General features: G+C 34.2%; 1 protein-coding gene across 21 annotated transcripts in view; it reads right to left on the bottom strand.

Moving 5' to 3' along the window:
- Positions 1–21699, bottom strand: part of PPIP5K2 (diphosphoinositol pentakisphosphate kinase 2) — a 71445-nt gene extending 49746 nt beyond the window's left edge. For 19 of the 21 annotated variants that reach the window (XM_035014965.1, XM_035014961.1, XM_035014964.1 and 16 more), the window contains exons 1-10: positions 21484–21699; positions 17408–17771; positions 12512–12707; positions 9682–9772; positions 8410–8495; positions 6779–6933; positions 5424–5525; positions 4130–4291; positions 2897–3018; positions 1117–1218 (exon numbers count right to left, since the gene is read on the bottom strand). In XM_035014965.1, the coding sequence (XP_034870856.1) occupies positions 1117–1218; positions 2897–3018; positions 4130–4291; positions 5424–5525; positions 6779–6933; positions 8410–8495; positions 9682–9772; positions 12512–12707; positions 17408–17521 (1130 nt within the window). In that variant the 5' untranslated portion in view covers positions 17522–17771; positions 21484–21699. Of the gene's footprint in view, positions 1–1116; positions 1219–2896; positions 3019–4129; positions 4292–5423; positions 5526–6778; positions 6934–8409; positions 8496–9681; positions 9773–12511; positions 12708–17407; positions 17772–21418 lie in introns of all 21 variants that reach the window. The other 2 variants (XM_035014980.1, XM_035014962.1) reach the window with 2 other exon arrangements.
- Positions 21700–21793: the final 94 nt, after the last annotated feature.

Here is a 21793-nt window from a genome sequence, read left to right as displayed (position 1 = left end):
AAATAAAAAAAAAGTTCTCAATTTTCTAACAAAGATTTCTGTTATATAATTGAGACTAATACAACATCTCATTATTTGTTTAGAGCCATCTTTTACCATTTCGAGGTCTTTCGCATGAAGAACAGTACTTGTAACAACCAGTTGATTTTATCAAATTCAATCTTAAGATTTTAAGAAGCTGGAGGGGAAGTAATATTAAGCTATATATCAGCTTCCTCTCTAGAGATGGCTATACTCACACTGGGATAAAAGTAAACAAATGGCAATCCTGGAACTTCATTAACTACTTGCCCTGTAGCATAGATCATTACAGACTGAGATTTCATTAAATCAAAGCAAAATAAAGCTTTACTTTATAGCTGCTGTATTTATTGTGACCTTGTAAGAACAGAACAAGTATTTCAAACTCAAATTACGAGAAGATAATAATGTCTTAGAAAGAAGGCTAGGGTATACTTTAGTGTATGCCAAACTGTAAGCCACAGCATATAACCCTGCAGGATTTACCCCCCAAAATTTTATGTTAAATAGTTTAGAATACTGGTTTAAAAACATAATTAATTTCTTTTGTCCTCCCACCCCAACCAGGACTTCTCAGAATTTTTAACACGCTAAATGTAAACGTCTAAGCTATAAATATGAAGCATTTGGTCAACTCACTTGAGTAGCAGGTGAGTTTCAAGCAGTAATTTTCACTAGTAGAATGTTATTAGACACTTTGGCAATATTGGTCTAATTAATTTACCTCAAGACATACCTGTATATTTTTTCTTTACACACTCAGAATACAGAAGTTGTATGACCACGGATTATGAACCTTTAAGTGATATACCTGTTGGCACCTCCTTTATTTTTATGACTTAATTCAATAGTTCTATAACTAAGCATTTTCCAGGACTGTTTTTCCAGAATTTTTTTTTTAACAATATAAAAGATTTTTAGTCTAGGTGGACCCCACAAAAGCATATAACCTATTTCTCCATCTGCCAAGTGAATCATATGAAAACATACACAGTAAAGTGTCCAATAATCATTCAGAAATTTAATCTCTATTGTAATAGCAGAGACCGATGTACAAAACCCAAGGAATTTCTAAAGGAAAATATTCAAACTTACATAGTTCCAGATGTAGTTGGTACAATTGGGATATCTTCAGCTTCTAAGGGTATTGACCAGGGGATATGAAATTGTGGAGCAAGTTCTCGCATTACAATATTGCTTTGATACAAAAAGAAAAAAGTAGAAATTAGTTCATTTTAAGACAAAACTCAGTACTCAATGACTAACGACACAGAATCATAAAAGGTCAAACTAGTGATTCTGTGATTATAGCACATAAAAAGTAACTCAAAGAATCAATCCTGATTTTAAAAAATTATATTAGCAGTCCTAAACTGGTACATCAGGACACGCTGAAGAGATGCCATAAATTTGGAATTATTTATTATTTAGTTTTAAAGTATAAATCACAATGGAGTCAAATAAATCACTATAATTGCATTAAATCTACTCACAGATACATTCTGAAAACCAAGATTGCTTGCTTCTTCTTTATGGCCACAGGTCATCTCTTTTTTTTTTAGATTTTATTTATTTATTTAGAGAGAGAGTGTGCAAGAAGGGGGAGGGGCGGAGGGAGAAGGATAGAATCTCCAACAGACTCCCCACTGAGCATGGAACCCTACATGGAGCTCGATCCCAGGACCCTGAGACCGTGACCTGAGCCAAAACCAAGAGTCAGATGCTCAACTGACTGAGCCACACAGGTGCCCCAGGGATCATTTCTTACCTATTTGTTGATCACTTTTGAAGTTACTCTAAATACCATGGCTCTTTTTAAACAAATGTCCATTATATTTTACTAATAGGGTTAACAATGGAAACATGTTAAGTAATTATAAAACATTTTTTGTTTGTTTAAATTTAGCATTTATTCATGCTAAAATTTAGCAAGCTCCCCCAAATTTCACCTTAAGTGAAGTTTACCAATCTTTAAAATATACTATAAAAGCTGACTCCAATGATGACAATACATTTTATTTTTTTTTTTAAAGATTTTATTTATTTATTTATTTGACAGAGAGAGACACATTGAGAGAGGAGCACAGGCAGGGGGAGTGGAGGGGGGAGAGGCAGGCTTCCCGCTGAGCAGGGAGCCTGATGCGGGGCTTGATCCCAGGACCCTGGGACCATGAGCTGAGCCAAAGGCAGACGCTTAACGACTGAGCCACCCAGGCGCCCCGACAATACATTTTAAAGTGTAAGTTTCTTATGGCTTTGTCATATATATTTTGAAATGGTTTAAAATTATTTGTCTTGTGAATCTTCTAAGTCAAGGTATAAGAAAATAGGTCAAAGAAAATAAAAATGGCATTTCTACATGCAGTAATTTCTTTTGGGTTCACTTGATAATCTCATGAGATTATCTTTAAGTGACATATAATTATAGAAAGCAGTGTCATTCAAAAAAACCCTGAATTCCAAATATTTCTATTCTACTCTGGTTACTTATTTCATCAGTGTTCATTTTTATATCCTAAAGTAAGAGAATGAAACTTTTTCAACTGTAATCTATATATCAAAAACTTGCAGAACAAAGTAATCTAATAAATTAGCTGGAATAATAACTGTAGAGCACTTCTAAATCTTTAAGTTAAAATATCTTTAAGCCATCATCTATACTGGCCATAGATGACTCTGACTTTGATAACCCATAGTATAACTCAGGATTTGGCATAGTTCTTTGGGGATGTCATTTTATGAACATCGATTTTTATTCTAGAGCGCTTCCAGGACCCTGATCACTTGATGTTTACAATAATTTGGTCTCTGAATAGCTAGTCTGCATTAGCTGTAACAAAGGTAAAGAGGAGAAATATAAAGAAAGAATTCTTACCCAAGTATTTTTGCACAATCATCATAATACTTCATGGAATTTTTCACAAAACTGAAGCCATTGACATCACAGACATAGGACTGTCCATTGGCTCGTAACAAATCAAAACCACAAACTGTTTGCTATTTAAAATAAATTATAAACTTTAAAGTTACATTTGAATTAGGATTCACAGTTTTTTAGTCTTTTAACATATCAAATTTTATAAATGCCTAAGAATTCACTACTACTTATTAGTTTATTTCATAGTAAGTAATAAATGAAATTATTCATCTGTAACCTGAGTACTCTGAAAATATGTAAAACATACCATATGATCATTTGAGTTCCCCCGTGAAATAAATATAGAACAAAAATGCTTAAGAGATAAGAGAGGCCAAAAAATAACAAACTATTACAAGACATTCTTCAAGTAACATTTAATTAAAAAACAAGAGTAAAAATTTTTAAAGGTTTTGTTAAATTTTGTGATAGTAGAAATTATATCACTTTAATCCAAAAAAGCATAAAGGAAAAATAGTTTTGAAGATATGTCCCAGAGGAAATGTCCAATTATCCCTATGAATCTTTTTTTTAAGAGATTTTATTTTTAAGCAATCTCTCCACCCAGTGTGGGATTCAAACTCACAACCCTGAAATCAAGAGTCGCAGGCTCTACCAACTGAGCCAGCCAGGTGCTCCTCCCTCTGAATCTTTTACACCCTGACAACTATATCCTCGTGAGCACCTGAAATAAATTTACTTTATTTGGGAGAAGAAAACAGTTGCAAGGTAGGAATTTCCTACTCAGGCTCCTGAAATTTTCTATTTTCTGCATCTTATATTCAAATCATCACATATTAGTATATGTGATTTTAAGTCATGTCTTTTGGAATCCTGTTATTACATAATTAAAACAATTTATATAAAGCTATTAAAATGTATTTATAGACTAACATTCCTTCCACAAAAGTGACTTCAAATTATTAAGACATAAAGTATTTATTATTTAATAACCAGTAACACACTAGTTTTACATTATATACCCAAGACAAGACTTCAAAAGGTAAAGTTTATCCTTTAATAGATCAAGTTGTACTACTTCGGTCTAAATCTTTAACATACATTATTGGAAGCCTAATGATTTCACTGAGGGAATTAGTCAAATGTTAGAAGTAAAAAATTTTCTTTTACTCAAGAAAGAAAATTAGAATTTCTTTTACAGGGGTCTATATGGCCTGTAAAACATCCTACCTTAAAAGCAAGGCAGACTTTCCAGGCAATTAATTTCTCTCGTGCATTAAGAATAACAGGGTATCTAACTTCTTTTCCCTCACTGTCTCGTTCCACCTTGCCATCAAGCGCTGGAGATTTTCGAGCTTCAGCATGCGCATAATCTGGACCCACTGTATAAACCTTTAATAAATGTTAAAATTAAAAATTTATATATTATTTAAAATGTATTAAAAAGGCAGACAACAAATCAGAAGAAAAAATAATCAATAAAAAATACTTCAGTCTCCAGACTGTTCTTTTCACACTTCTATTTCACATGCCAAAATTTTCAATACACTGGAAAAGATTATAAATAATTAATTACATGGCAAAACTGCTAACATGAAGTTCTGTTCTCTACAGAGAATGATTATACTGAGCATTACGAGGGAACACGAGGTTGTATAGGATGTGATCTTTTCCAAATTTTTTTAGCTTAACCAAAGGAGAGGTACATGACAGAAGGAAGTAATGGCCAAAAGAAAGATTAAAAAACTGGGGGTGGTGGTGAGGGACAGCATACGCTGAAAGGCAGACAAGAAAGGGAACAGCACCCTGAGTAAAGGTAATCAACACAGAGGCCAGAGGCATTAAAGAGCACGATGTATTCAGGTAAGAGTAAGTTATTTGGTGCCTTTTATTCTGTAAGAAATAAGGTTCATAGGACAGACTGGGAAATATTCTGTATGCCACCCTTATGAACCTGATTATTACCCTAAGGTCAGCAAAATCCACAAGAGAATTTTAAAGGAGAGATTCATGATCAGGTCTACACCTTAGAAAAAAAGACAGTCTCGTTAGACAGAGACTGGATGAAGGTATAGCAGTTAAGACCTTATCTGTCACCAAATCAAACATATTGATTGTATTATACTACAGTTGTTGCAGATCTCAGAACATCATTTATACTAATCAGTGCTTAGAAACTAGTGGCTATTAGACCCTTACCCACTATATTTTATTATTTAATGTCCTTTTAAAGAAGCACACATATTATTGTATCACAAAGTTGGTTTTTAAATATTTTTGTAACTACATTTCAATAAAATTTGTCTCCTTGGCAATCCTGTTTTAAGCACCAAAGAACATTACTCTAAAATAAGGGTCCATAGGCTTCAGAGTGCCAAAGACATTCATAATTCAAAACAGATAAAGAATCCCTAGTCATAAAAAGAAAGAGATCCAGAATAGAGTCTATTCTCAGGGTACTCTCTTTTTCTGATATCGTTGGTAAACTAAATACAAAATTAAAATATACTGTAATCAGTCCTACCTTTACATCAGTACCATCTGTGGGCATAAACTCTTCATATATATATGAGCCTGTTTTTCGTACATTGCTTTCTGGGGAATAAACACTACTCCTACTGCCAATCTGAAAACAAAAGATGTCCACAAATATAAAAACTAAAATATTCATCTCATTTTTATAATATAACCTTTTTACCATCTATTTCCATCTTAGATATTTCCAGAAACTTTTATTGGTGCACAAATATTTAACAACACTTGCTATAGAGTTGACACTGTATTATTTTCTGCTGTGATGTAACTTACATGTAAATTAAATTGCTAAGAATACAACAAACAGTAAGAGTAATGTTCCCAAGATTCAACCATGTTCTTGCACGTAACCCTCTTTTGTTCACTTCTTCCACCACAGAATTTTCCACTGTGTAAGTACACCATAATTCATTCATTCTATTAATGAATATTTAGGTTGTTTTCTAAGCTTTAGCCAGTAGAACAGTGTTGCTTTCAACATTCTTGTAAGTGTCCCATTTGCAAGAGCATTTCTAAGGTACAAACTACAAGTAGAATTACTAGGTGATAGAATTACTAGGTGGCTCATATTCAACTTACAAAGATAATGCCAAAATATTTTATGAACTGTTTTAACAATTTAGAGTCTTCTAGCAATGGATGTGAGTTCCCAATGCTCTACAACCTTGTCTATAATTGGTATTGTTAAACTTAATATTTGCCACTCTAATGGATATAAAATAGTATCTCACTGTGTTCTTACTTGCATTTCCATAATTGCTTGTAAGTGTACGTGCATTTTTAATCTTAATATATTGTTAAATTATGTTGCTAAGAGATAAAAGACCATATTAATTTACATTTCTGCCAACAACATTTGGGCTTGTGCTTGTTTTCCAACTATCTCAATCTTTTTGATCTTTCGCCAATCCAAAAAGTAATTCAATGTCATTACCTTTTAGACTTCATTTGCATTTCTTTTATTATGGGTACAGTTTTGAGCATACTTTCATAAATGTAAATGATATTGATATTACTTGTGTCTATGAATTATCTATCTTGGGGGCCATTTTTCTTAAAGACTACTGATCTTTACCTGAATTTCTCATATGCCAGATACATAAATGGAAGATAGAAAGAAAATCAAGTAATTTTCTTGGTATTTTGTATGTAGAAATTTTGCATAAACAACATTAAATAACTAAAATAATGCCTTGCTTTTCTAACAAAGAAGGATATCAGTTTGAATTTATCCCTGAATGATACATTCTCATTTAATCTTAGTTCCATTAAATACTTGATTACTTTTAGTAGAATTTGTATGAAGTGTGAATAACAGCATCCCCTACGATAACAAAGGTTTACCTTTCGAAAAAGTCTTTGACTTCCACCACCAGCAGATGTTGGATAGTAAATGTAAACATTGTGATCTTCAGCACTGACTGGCTTTTCTACAAAAGGCTTTTGAAAAACTTCACCATTTACTTCTACATGATCTTCCCCTTCAATCAGATTGCATTCTAAACATCAAACATAACAGCAGGAATAATTACATATTGTATATTATCTACATATAATAATATTGTTAAAGTTTTTACTAGAATAGATTTACAAAGAAAAGTAACCTTGGATAATGTATGATTTGATTTTAATTAAAAATTTATGCAGAGGCGCCTGGGTGGTTCGGTTGGTTAAGTGTCCAACTCTTGGTTTCAGCTCAGGTTGTGATCTCATGGGTCTGGAGATGGAGCTCAGCCTCCAGCTCCACACTCAGGAGGGAAGTCTGCTTCAAGATTCTCTCCCCCTGCCCCTCCCCCCATCTCTCTCTCTAAAAAAATAAATAAATCTTTAAAAAAATATTTATGCAAACAACATATACCAAGATTTATGATCTATGACATTAAAAACTACAGTTGTTCTTCAAAACCTTATAAACCTGACATTTTACCTTATCATCCCATAGAATTCAACATTAGATATGAACTGATGCCAACAAGAAAGGCTGAGAAATTATTCTAGATTGCTTTCATCTTCTGAAAATTGTATGGAATCATTTGTATCACAGATATCATAAAACATGAAATTATTTAAGTTATTAAAGTAACCTATATAAAGTAAGCAAGCAATCGAATCAGGAAGTTAACTTTTTACCTCTAGACAAATGAGAGAAGTTCCCTGTTACAGATAATAAATACTATATCTGGTTTTTAACAAAAGTTGCTTTAAGGTACAATAAAATCATCAAAATTCCCCAAAATACCCTTGTCAGAATATTAAATCTTAAAGCAGAAAAACATTTATCTTGGCTTTTAGACTGTTACATATAACTTACATGCTACATTTTAGATAACCAGAAAAATGAAGCAAAGGGTGCTTTAGGATATTAATAAGTAGTAATATTTCTAAACTCCTAATCATCAGAAACTACAGTATCCTAGCATGAAGTTTCTAATCCTGAATTCAATAGTCATAGATAAATCACTTGTTTACCCCTAATCAATACAAATTTATTAAGCATGTAATTTAAAAATTCTTTATGATTCCCAGATATATGTCAAATGTAGAACAAAGAAAAGTAAGATATAGAACTCTTAAATTATTAGTGGGCCTTTTAGCTTATAGTACCACACTTCAACTGAACATAATGCTTACGTGGCTCATTAAAAAAAAAAGTAAATAGAACAGTATGAGTTCTTTGAATTCCTTCTACTTAATTATAGAAAGGAAGGGGCTCAAAAGTATGTTGAGTGACAAAAGGTAGCTTGCTCAAAATCTCATATTCTGGGGCGCCTGGGTGGCTCTGTCGTTAAGCGTTTGCCTTTGGCTCAGGTCATGATCCCAGGGTCCTGGGATCGAGCCCCACATCGGGCTCCCTGCTCGACAGGAAGCCTGCTTCTCCCTCTCCCACTCCCCCTGCTTGTGTTCCCTCTCTCACTGTGTCTCTGCCAAATAAATAAATAAAATCTTAAAAAAAAAAAAAAATCTCATATTCTTACCTTTGGGATTATTTGGGTCACGGTTCAAAATTGCATAACGAGGAAGTAAAATACCTTCAGCTTGAAGAATACTATATACTTCTCTTCTGAAGAAAAAGGAAAACATTTGCTCTATTTGAAGAGTACATTAAGGCATGGATATCAAGTCTTATTTTTTAAATAAACAAATAAATCCTTAAAAATATTGAAAATTTCTAAGGAAATATTCAGCCATATTAGAACAAAAATGTATGCACACAATACTTCATGTGGCATATTAAAATATTAATATTTAAAATTGGGAATATAAATATATAAAAAGAAATGGTTAAATACAAAGTTGCTATATGGCAATGACAGAATATTACCTATTAAAAACTTTATACTCAAAGAATATTTAATGACATGGGAAAATGTTCATAGTATTTTAAGAGAAAAGTGACCCTAATTTAGTAAAATGTGAGTGGATGTATGCATTGCTTTCTACATGAAAAAATATGATAGACAGTAGCAGGGTTAAATACCTTTATGCTTTTATTTTCCAAATTTCTTAAAGCAAATATGCATTTATATATATATATATATATATGTATATATAACATAGAAGCATGTATTAATATGTAAACCTATGGAAAATGTTTTAAAATGTTAGATATTGATAATGTTTACTATCTGGAAGAACAGGAAAAAAAACAAAACCAAAAAACTATTGGGCCTTAAATTTTATAAAGCATTTTCACACATATAATCTCATATTGTAATGCTATCCACAAAAGAAAACTGAATGTTGGTGAAATTGTAAGGGTAGCCATCAGAGTGAAACATCACTCAAACAAAATAAATAAATACATTTGTATTCTACAGTTTCCCTTAGAAATCCATGCTTTCAGCCTGTAAAATGAACGCTAAGATATATCACGAGATATTTTTCAAAATTGTTGCACTATTCAATTAAAAAAAAAGTCTAGTTATAATGAGTATAACCCTAATTTCATCTTCAGTCACATAACAGAGAAGTTGTTCATAATTTTCAATGGTTCAGTAGGCTCTGGAAATTAAACAAAGCTGGTTTAAGTCCTTGTTCCACTATTGACAGAACTACTTGTGACTCTGGGCAAATTAATTCAGGATTGAGTTTCTTCATCTATAAAACTGGGTATAAATACCTATTTCTAAGTATTATTTAGAGGATACCACAAATTAATGTATATGAAAACACCTGAGGTCAGCTTACAGTAGATACTAAATAAATGTTATTTTTCTTCCCTTAATTCAGCCATCTCCATCACTCACCTATCTTGTATGAGATACTGCATATTCAAGTCATTGATTACAAATGGATTCCTGAGTTTTGCATAGGCAACTGCTTTGTCCAGTGGAAATCCTAAGAACACATATTATTAACATATTCTGTACAATCTCAAGATAAGTTGACATCTATAACTTATATCTATTTGATTTTATGCCACTTCCCATAAAAGGTTAATTTAATTATGCATATAATTGCTTTCCATATAATGCATGGAAAAATACATAAAACTTGACATAACTGGTACTATTAATAAGTCTTATTTTTTCCTAGTTAATTTGATTGATAAGGCACAACAAGCCAGTGGCTATATAACCAAATGGAGAGCACTGACATGTTAGTCAATGCCTGATTATTCAAAGTCACCTGATAACAGGTTAAGATTACCTCATACACAAACAAAACTTCTATATAAATAAGTATATCACAGTCACTTGGTAATTTAAAAAAAAAATAAATATAACTTCTTCTCACTTTAGTTTGATATTTATACATATAAAATTGCCAATAATTCAAAGAACTTGTGTATCTTTAAAAATAGCAAAAACAAAAGTTAATTCACATACAATAGATATGCTCTAAATATAAAATATATGAGTAGAATCATACTTGCTGTAACTAGGTCAATGTTAAGGTATCAGAAATTAACTCCCTAAAATTTCTAGACTTTGATAAAACTACTAATTACATGGAAAACAAATCGAATGGCAACTATAGTAAGAGGTCTAAAAAAAATCTAAAGCATTTTAATAATTATACCACACTCTCTGTATTGACACTAAAAATCTCCAATTTTATCCAACAATACCTATTATTAAGAGATGGTATGGCACTATACCATAGAGTCTAATAAAACAGGGTTCAAAATCCTGGCTCCAGGGGCGCCTGGGTGGCTCAGTTGGTTAAGCGACTGCCTTCGGCTCAGATCATGATCCTGGAGTCCCGGGATCGAGTCCCGCATCCGGCTCCCTGCTCGGCAGGGAGTCTGCTTCTCCCTCTGACCCTCCTCCCTCTCATGCTCCCTGTCTCTCATTCTCTTTGTCTCAAATAAATAAATAAATAAAATCTTTAAAAAAAAAAAAAATCCTGGCTCCATCTTTCATTAGCTATGTGACCCTGGGTAAATTTATTTAACATCTCTAAGTCCCTGATTCCCAGCTGTAAATGGGTATTATAGAAGTTTTACCTAGTAGACTTTTTGAGGAACTAGATAAAGGAGTGTATATAAAACATTTAACATAGTCCCTGACAGAGTAAGCTACCAATAAATATTTATTATTCCTTAAACGACAATATTTTAAAGAATATCTTGTCTAAGGAAAAGAGGAAAAATCAGTAAGCATGCATAACTTTAGAATTTAACCTTGGGTACTACAGAATACCTGTGAAGACACTGTATTTTGTACCATTATCAGAACAGTTGAGGGGAAGTAAGTACTAAGGCATACTGAAGTTAACAAAACTAAACAAAAAACTATAGTCAGTTAAAAAAGACTTATTCCTAAATTCCTCTTAGTTTTTAAAATTTAATAAAAGTACTCTATAACAAGAATCACTTCCACAAATTACAAACCCTTCTCGTGTTGTAAAGACTCTGCGAAGAATTCATCACTTGTCATCAAGATAGCTCAATGTCTATGATTTAAAGCATCCTAATGGAATTCAGCATATAGGAACCTCTGTAACAGTTCTCTGGTTCTGTTGTTGTTAAAGAGGAACTTTTTCCTTACCAAGAGACAGCATATGGGATATGACCTTAGATAGCACCTAGTTTTTACAGGCAAAAAAAAAAAAAGCTTTGGCAGGAAGAACCATGTGGTAGTGAGGGAAGACCACCTAACCCTGAAGGATAAGCCAATTTTAAAATTCTCTGAAGTAAAGGACATCAATTCATAAAGAAGACCAGGGCCTTGGCTTCTCTATAGGCTACAGGAGCACAAAAAGTCTCAATCATGCTCCATCCCCTTCTTGCTGAAGGAGAAGTTTCTTGAACACTTAACTAAAGTAAAACTTTAACACAGCTGGAGATTACATATTTTGATAACAAAGTGATTTAATATGAATACATTTATAACTGAGCATGCATCTTTTAAATTATAGTTCTTAGAAATTCACTTAATTCACAGATTCCTGGGTTATAAATTTTCAAATATTCACTAATAATTTTGATCAGTATGAAGGTATACTTTACCATCAAGTAATATTTATGTTTAATTAATATTTCTGTTTGATTTGTAAAAGAAACCAAGTAAAATTGAAAATTCAAACATTAAGTTCTTCAGAAATAAAATATGAATATGTATATGAGGAAAGACAGATCATTTTCTATATGGCAAAAGCATATGGCTTAAAATATCTAATAATTCAAGAATTTATTCTAATTAACTTAGAGTAGTGCAAAAAAAGATATGCATTAAAAGAGTTCATAATAGCCTTATTTCTAATAGTGAAAATTGGAGACTAACTATTAGGATAACAGTTAAATATGTTATAGGACATCCTCATGACGACACACTATGATGACGTTAAAAATCAGGTCTTTGAAGAATGTAATGGAGGGGAAAAAAACCTCTTGATATAACTAATGAAAAAATTAAATATAAAATTACATACACACAACCACAGTAAAGTTGTTTAAAAAAATACATAGAGAAAAAAATGACTGAAAAGAAATATATCAAAATATTAACATTACTGATATGTGAGATGGGTGAGTTTAATTTTATTTTTCTGTTTTATCTAATACTCTACAATTAATATGTATTAGGCTTATTATAAGAGGATAAAGGGAGTTCCCACCCCATTCTTTAATACCTTTAGAATGGAAAGAAATAAGACAATCACATAAAGGCCAGTTTTCGACTGGTTCATTCAAAATAACATCTTCTTCAAATACTTCTACTGTGATATATTTAAATAAGGAGATCCGTTCAAGAATTTCCTTCATTGGTTTGGATTTGGATTTCTTTGCCATGGAACATATTCCAACCACAATCTGCCTTTCTGGTGGCTAAAACAGAAAGAAAACAACAACAACAAAAAATCAGGTTGACTTAATACAAATCCAAAGTAGAGCTATATTAAATCTTTTTCAGAAATAGATGCAGGATGTAATCAATACAAATGATACGTTAACCAAAAAAGGCATTTTTCAAAATTACATTTTTGTTATAATAAATAACAAATAATAGTTGTCTACAAAAGTCTGGAAAGCTTTCAGGACATCGTTACTATTTTCATTCTGATTTTAAATTTAAACAGATACTCCTTCCTTAACTGTTTCTAGTACTTATTTACCTTTGCCACAACAGAAAGGGGAAAATGAGGGCCAAAACCTATCTAATCCAGGTAAAAAGACCAATGAGAGTGAGATAAAGAGTTCTCTTGCCTAAAATAAGATATTCTGACTACAAAGCGATAGTATACAGTGTTAAACTATTTTTGTAGATTGAGCCTGAATAGGAGTTGGTCACCAGTGACAACTTGGAAGAAAATTTTGGAGAAAGCCAAACTAACAGAGGTGTCAATGCTCTTTGAAACTCCAATCTTCATACTCAATATTCCTGTCTACTGGTGTTGCTCATCTCTGACACCCTTGCTACAGCTCAAAGGCCATGGTTCGTCCTAAAACTAAAAAAAACAGGATATAGAAATACTTTATAAGTAGCTCACAGGTTTACAAAATTACTCAAGATTCATTCTGAGATCTTTGCATTCAAGTAATTAAGCATTTTATCGAATAAATAAAGCTGTGCTCAGTTTTTTTTTTTTTAGTTCTCCCTCTTCCATATTTTATATATTTCACATGATATTGTAATCTGAGCTCAAAAGTGTTTTACTAGACTTTCTCTTATTATAAATCTAAAAATAAAATTGGGTAACATCAGATTTAAATTACCATTCTTTATGTCTAAAATTAGATTTCTTCATCGCCTCTTCTAACTCATATGAAATTTAGAGCTCAAACTGGTATTAAATTTCATTGTAAATCCTAATCTCCCTGGGATCTGCTGTTTTTCCTCCTTGATCATCCATTTTATGTTCCTTTACTCAATTCTTTCCTGATCAAAATCCTCTACATAGCTCATGATGTTCCTAATGAATACTTCCCCAGCCAACAAAAGATATTTGCAAATGATATATCCATTAAGCGGTCAATTTTTAAAATATATAAAGAACTCATACAACTCAACACCAAAAAAATCAAATAATGCAATTAAAAAATGGGCAGAGGAACTTAACAGACATTTCTCCAAAGAAGACATACAGGTGGGCAAAAGATTTATGAAAAGATGCTTAAAATCACTTATCATCAGGAAAATGCAAATCAAAACCACAATGAGATATCACCTCACACCAGTAAGAATGGCTAGTATCAAAAAGACAAGAATATCAAGTGCTATCCTTGTGTAGTACTGTTGCTGGGAATGTAAAATGGTATGGCCACTGTGAAAGATAGTATGAAGGGTCCTCAAAAAATTAAAAATAGAAATACCATATGACCCATTAATTCTACTTCTGGGTATTTACCAAGAAAACAAAAACACTAATTCAAAAAGATATGTTGACTGCACCATTATTTACAATAGCCAAGATATGCAAGCAATCTAAGTGTCCATCAGTAAATGAATGGATAAAGAAGGTATAGTATATATATTTGTCAGCCATAAAAAAGGATAAAATCTTGTTACAACAACATGGATGGACCTACAGGGTATTATGCTAAGTGAAATAAGTCAGTCAGAAAGACAAATGCCCTATGATTTCACTTAACATGGGGAATCTAAAAACCAAAACAAATAGACTCAAATACAGAAAACAGCCTGGTGGCTGCCAGAGGGAAGGGGGATGGTGGGATGGGTAAAAATGGCAAAGGGGATTAAGAGGTATGCAGACTTTTAGTTATAACATAGATAAGCCATGGAGATGAAAAGTACAGCAGAGGGAATATAGTCAATAACAGTAACTTTGTATGGTGACCAGACGGTAACTACACTTATCATGGTGAGCATTCTGTAATGTATATAATTACTGAATCACCATGTTGTACACATGAAACGATTATGTCAATTATACTCCAGTAAAAAAAAAAACCACTCAACCTAACATTTCCCATTGCTTTACAATTAAAAAAAAAAAAGGCTACTAGGCTTAAGTGTATTTATTACAGATCTATTTAATATCTACTCCTTAGCTAAGATGAACTAGAAACTTCCAAGTTTAAAATGAACAAATAAGCCTGCATTATTAAGACAAAACTATAAATTTTCCTATAGGTAAAATCTTGGAAGCATGAAAATAACTGTTTAGACAGATCTGAGTTACTTTGATAGATTTAATGTCTAAGATGAAATTCATACCTTTATTTTATTTTTCTGAAATTCATACCTTTAATCCTAAAAATAGGAGAATGATCTGGAACAAATCATTTGTCAATCTATAGGCCAAATGAACCAAATCAAGCTTCTCAAAAGTGTCAACTATGCACCAGAAATGTGACTCAATTTAATTAGTACCAATATTCCAAGAATTACACTAAGTGCTGAAGTTAGATATACAGAAACTACCTATCCTCAAAGTGCTGTGAATCGAACAGATCACAGTAATAATGTAGTACATTATGATACATGGAATACAAGTATATACGTCAAGGTATAGAAATAGTACTGAGGGGGCACCTGGGTGGCTCAGTTGGTTAAGCATCTGCCTTTGGCTTAGGTCATGATCCTGGGGTCCTGGGATTGAGCCCCATGTCAGGCTCCCTGCTCAGTGAGGAGTCTGCTTCTCCCTCTCCCTCTCCCTCTCCCCCTCCCCCTGCTTGTGCATGCTCTTTCTCTCTCTCTCTCAAATAAAATCTTAAAAAAAAAAATAGTACCGAGGAAGAAGTATTCAAGATTATAAGGAGAAGGGGAAGAATGAATAGGGAATATGAGCAAGGTTTTGAAGAATGAAAAACAATTCATAAGGTACCCCTCAGAAAAGGGCATTTCACAGAGATGAAGAAATACACACAACAGCAAAGAGGCATGGTACAACATGGAATAATATATGAAAAACAAAAATTTGATATTGTTGAAACATAAAAGGTAGAAGGGAAGAGAGACTAGTACAATTCTAGATGTAAGGGACAGACAAAAGTCCTTATTTGTAAGAAATGGACTTGATCTGTCAGTGATGTTCACAGAATGTTCAGATGACCTCAGGCGAAAAGGGGTAGGGGTAGCAGAGGCTGAGTCAATAGTACTTTCTAGCTTAAGTCAGACAGATAAAACATGTTTTATTTATTGGACTTCTGGATAACACTTCAGATGAAGAAAAATTTTGCCATTAAGAGAAGCCTGAAAATCATTTTTTCTGGGGTGAGGTGGGGGGTAGAATAGGTTTTAAGTGAATGACAGTCTCATTTGCATTTCAGATATGTGTAACGGCATGGTGAAAAGTGTTAAATAACTATGGAAAATGATGTCAATAATCATCCAATAGCTATTTTTGGTTTGTTTTTTTACTACTTTTACCAAGTATAACAGGTTTTGGTTTGAAAACAAAATTATCAGGGTGCCTGCATGGCTCAGTCGGTTAAGCGGCTGACTCTTGGTTTGGGTTCAAGGTCCTGAGATCAAGCCCTGCGTCGGGCTTTCCGCTCAACATGGAGCCTGCTTGGGACTGTCTCACTCTCCTTCTGCCCCTCCCCACCACCCTCCCTCTTTCTGTCTGTCTCTCTCTCAAATAAATAAATAAATCTTAAAAAAATTATCTTTTCAACTGGAAATGTAAGAAAAAACAAACATAAGTTTGTATCTTAAATCAGTTTTCCCAGTAAAGCAATCTACTTCTAAAGGGAAAACAAGAAAAATGTTGAGCTAATGTAACTACAGTAAAATGAACATAATAAATGTGTGTTATTCCTAAAGATCCAGTACAGCTATACCTCCTAGTAGATCAGATCAAAAAGAAAACAAGACTTATGCACTTATACACCTCTCTGGATATTTGAGGTAGCCTCTTCTTCTAGTCACACAGTTACAGACTTCTGAATAGTTAATATATAAGGCTATCTTTGGGTCAACCACCACTTGTATCGACAGCATGACAAACTTAACGAAGCTGGCTAAGTCCTTCTTTAGTACCTTTAAAATTATTTCTTCCAACTTACTTCTTTATCTTGATGTACTTTTTTTTAAATTTTATTATGTTATGTTAATCACCATACATTACATCATTCGTTTTTGATGTAGCGTTCCGTGATTCATTGTTTGTGCATAACACCCAGTGCTCCATGCAGAACGTGCCCTCCTCAATACCCACCACCAGGCTAACCCCTCCCCCCACCCCCACCCCTCTAGAACCCTCAGTTTGTACTTTTCAGGTACTTCCACACACAAGAAACCCTTTTGGTTTATGGCCCTGATTATTCTCTCCTTGCCACGTTTTCAACTGATTCCTGTGTTATGCTAGGCATACCAGTGAACATATCATGAAAGACATCATTAAACAACTTAAAAGTCTGACCCCTAATTGGATTTCTTGATGCATCATAGATTCAATAATGCTACTAGTGAAACATAACATGCTTTTACAGCACAGAAGATTTCCAATAAATTTCTATGTACAGAAATGTCTTCACAATTTAGAAAGTATTAATTCACCTTGACAGTGATTAGCAAGAACCCTATAGTGTACTGGTCTTTTCTCATCAAACAAACAACTTACAGACTCATCCTCTTCCTCCTCATCTTCATCTGCATGGTGGAAGAAATGTCGATAATTTCCTGAGTTTATTTCTGTATCTTCAGGTCCAACAAAGAATCTGGGGGTCTCACTCATTTTTATTTCATCTGATACAGATATAAAGCACTATACTAAAACTGCTCCTAAATAAACCATTCTCTCTATACTAGCTGACACAGAGCTCTGTTGCAGCTTGTTTCTGCTTATACAAGCACTTGAAATTGTGATGACAGTTAGTTGGCAAATGTTCTTTTGTTCTCTGATATCATCGCTTCATTGTTGATGAAGTTTAAAAGACAAAGAGTGAGGCTATTGCTTCAGTGAGTTGATGCAGTAATCTTTCTACCTAAAATGCAATGAAAAAATTAATTTTGGAGCTGTACTTCAAAAACATTCATGTAAAAGTAAATGACACGTGTAAAATCATGACCAGTACCTTGATGCATACCTTCAAATGAAAAGACATTTGCTTCCATAAAATTAAAAAAATTAGGCTCTCATCGTCAATAACCTACATTTTATCAATTTGACAAACTGATTCAAAAATAACAAAAAGAAAGTAATAAAATAACAAAGTAACAATAACAAAAATACACACTAAATTCAAGTCCAAAAATATCTAACAAATGAGAAAATTATTCAAATTATAACAAAATTCCATTAAAAGCTAGATAACTCTGCAACACAGTTAAGTAATACCTGAATAGAATAGAAAAAAACAAAACCAGATAAAATGTAATGTGGGTTTAAAACCCACTGAAAGCTATAAATCAATTTGAAATTTCGTCAAATCAATTTTTAAAAGACTTTAACTAGAAAGCTCAGGGGATAAAACCGTGTTGCATTTTAGACTCAAAAAAAAAAAAATCAACAAAACAAGATTTCTTTCTATGTTAGATAGAACTGCAAAGTCTAACTCCCAAACTCTTATTCCTAAAGATCTAATTTTAGTTTAATTGGTGGTTCCCTATTAAATATTAAAACCCTAGTGTACCTAGCCAGGCTTCACTTTATGCAACTTTCAAATTAAAATTTCACAGTGTAATGAAATTTCAAACAGTTGGTGATTAAAAAATTAAAGTAAAATATCTGTTCAGAAGACAAATACTACGCAACTCTCATTTTTAAATTGGAAACTACCATGCTACTCAGTAGTCACAATCAAAGAAGTGGTTCTCAAACTTCACACATCAGAATCACCAGGAGGGCTTGTTAAAATACTAAACTAAAAAGTCTCAAAGTAGGACTTGATACTCTAAAAATTCCAACCTGATGCTCATACTGCTGGTCTGGAAATCAACATTGAGAACCACTGCTCTCGACTTTGACAAAAGTGGGTTAGAAAGCTTTTTCTGATAGTTGCTCGGTTCTGTGTCCTTAACTAAGTTATTGAAACTCTCTAGCCACCATCTGTAAAATGGGATAAATCTCATTAATTATTTTGCAAATTAAATGACAATGAAGACATAACAGCAATTAGCACAAGGTAAGCATTTAGTAAATGTTAGCTATTTATTTATCTTGCTGGCTTTTATAATTAAGACCGAGATTCCTACCTAACTTAACTAGCACAAAACAAATACAAACAATTCAATTTAGAAGGAACCTATTTACTACCCATGTAATGAAGCCACGGAAACTCCTTCTTGTCGCCGCCGCTGCTGCTGGAGACCTCATTACATGTTTTCCAATCTTACCACACTGCTTGAGACTATCAAGAACACTACTGCCTGGAATAAACACTCATCTCCTTCACAGATCTGCCATGGTCAAAGCTGCTTAATCCTTAAAATGATACCATGGATCATCCATCAGTCCTATGTAGTATTCAGAAAGCCTCCTTCCTTGAGGAGCCTGAACAGACACATGACCAATTTTCCTGAAATCCTAAAAGCATTTTCCAATGAAAGCACTGTTGTAAATGGTGACTCCAGTTCCAGGGAACTATTACTACAGCTACATAATAGGTTATTAAATTAGGCTTCTGCATGCTGGCAAAGGCAGCCAAGCATCATTTAGAAGTGTATACAAAAAAGCCCATGCCAAGTTTCACAAAACCTTCACACTGATTTTTCCCTTCTTCAGACATTCATGAACTATATTTTGCTGAGCCTGTCTCTCCTTCTACTTATAATTCACTACTGTCCTTGAAAGTTCCAATTCCTCCTTCAATAATTAACTGCAAAGTCCTCAATAAATGCTTTTCTGACAACTATCATGCTTCTGCCAACCCCTAAATACACATCAGCATCTTTCCCATCCTCCATGATCCACAGCGTTTGGGATATATCTTTACAATTACCTGTTTCCATTAGAGTTAGGGTTTTTTCCTCCCCAAGTTTTTATTGTGAAAAATTTCAAATATTCAGAAAAGTTGAGAGAATGGTTCACTATACATGTACATTCATACACTCACCACTAGACTCAACAATTGCTAACATTTTACCATATTTACTTTCTCGCATATACTTGCTCTATCATTTGAAAGTTATAGACAGAAATATACTTCATTTCTATATACTTTAGTATGCATCTCCTAAAAATAAGGACATCTTGCTACATAACCAATTATGATTTCCACTTAGAAAAATCAATAGTTCCTTAATACTATTTATATGTAGCTGTGTGGGTGCTTTTAGAGAACAAGGACCTCATCTGTATATTCCTAGTACTTAACTGGTGCATAGCACTTATATGGGTGATCAATAAATGTCCCGCCAATTGTTAAGTGTAATATCCTCACAACACCTACCACAAGTCATGAGTTTAAAACTTAAAACAGCAAGATCTGACTGTGCAACTTTGAATCTTCTGCACATCAGTTTAGTCATCTGCTTTCAAAACACCCATGCTGCAGTTAGTATTTTGGTTTCTGAACTATTTAATTCTGCATCAATATGGAAGCTCCATGAGGACAGAGATCATCTCATCAGACACATAAATAGGCATACTGTATTTTTTTTTAAATGAATACTTTCAACCACTGAAAATGTTAGTGAAGAAACTGGAAGCAAAGAAGCATAATGGTAAGACAACAGTAGTATAATTAAGAATACAGATTTTGGAATCTAAAAAATGTGGCTTTTAATCCAGTTTTAAATGTTTACTAGTAACAAAAGTTTTTTTAGGACAAGTGGCCTCTCTAAGCCTCAGTACCTATCTCTGGAGAGAGAATAATAATCTAATATACCTCATGGAATTGTTGAGAGAAGTGTATGAGAAAATACGTAAAGCACTTGGCACACTTAAGAACTCCGTTAGTGGCGGTTATCTTCAATATTCAATTTGCCTGAAACAAAAACTGTATTTTTCATTGAAGAGTTTTCAACAGCAAAACAAAACCCTATCCCGGTGTAGGGCAAGGATGCTGGGTGCTAGGGCCAGCCACGCTTCCTACTTCCCCATCTAAGCCTTCTAGCTCACTAAAGCAAACCAAGTATCACCCACAGGAATCCAAAAGTCGCCAAATCCCAGAAGTCCAGAACCTAGTAAATGAGATCCAGTGGTCACCACCCTCGGTCCGTCTCCCTCGAAGCGCGCGAGGTGCAACACTCTCGAACTGATTAGGTGAGGCAGTGAGCGACCTGCAGCCTCCGTTTTCATTCGGGAAAGCTGCAACGCAAGGGCCTTTTTGTTCTTTTGAAGTGGGGGTGCAGGCGGCGAGGAGAAGAGGGGTGAAGACTGAGCAATGAAAATAAAAATAGCCATCGCTACCCACATCAGTCCTCAAACTCCGGGCTGGAGGAGCGAGCCCACAGCCTGGAGTGCCGGCTGGACGCTCGGCAGCTCCCTTCGGGTTCATCTGAAATTTCGGGTATCTCACACCCAAGGAATAAAAAAGGGGGACAATGGAGGAGGAGGAGGAGAAATTAAGACGCGAAGAGGCTGTAGTGTCACTCCTCCACGCCCGCGATGCCCTTCGCTCTGGCACATGCCCCTAGGAAGAGCGCGTGTCTAAGCGCCGCAAAGCGCAGAAAAGACAAAGCAACTCACTGCCCAGCAGCGGCCTCGGGTGACCGAGTTCGGCATCTCGGCTCTCCTCGGGTCTGCGTCCTCACCTGCTACTGCCGCAGTAGCCACGCAAGCTGCAGAAGATAGCCGTGCCCTTCCCAGGTTTCGGCTTCCCCTTTAATCCCAGAGACAGGAGTGAAGTGTTCCTCAAAAGACTCCAGTTAGCCTGGAGGTCTTCTCTCTACAGTAGCAGCTGAAGGGTCACACAGAGGTGCTGCAGAGCACTACACCTCCCTTATCTCGGTCACGCCTCTCCCCTCCCGCCTCGGGTCTCACACAGAAACCTCACCGGGCGGAACGCTTTCCGGCAAGTGCCAAACGGCCCGCACGGCCCCCATAAATACACCCCTCTTGAAG

Source organism: Mirounga leonina, unplaced genomic scaffold (genome assembly GCF_011800145.1).
Source record: "Mirounga leonina isolate KUSES-001 unplaced genomic scaffold, KU_Mleo_1.0 Mir_168, whole genome shotgun sequence".
Classification (NCBI taxonomy): Eukaryota; Metazoa; Chordata; class Mammalia; order Carnivora; family Phocidae; genus Mirounga; species Mirounga leonina.
This window is presented reverse-complemented; position numbering and strand designations above follow the sequence as displayed.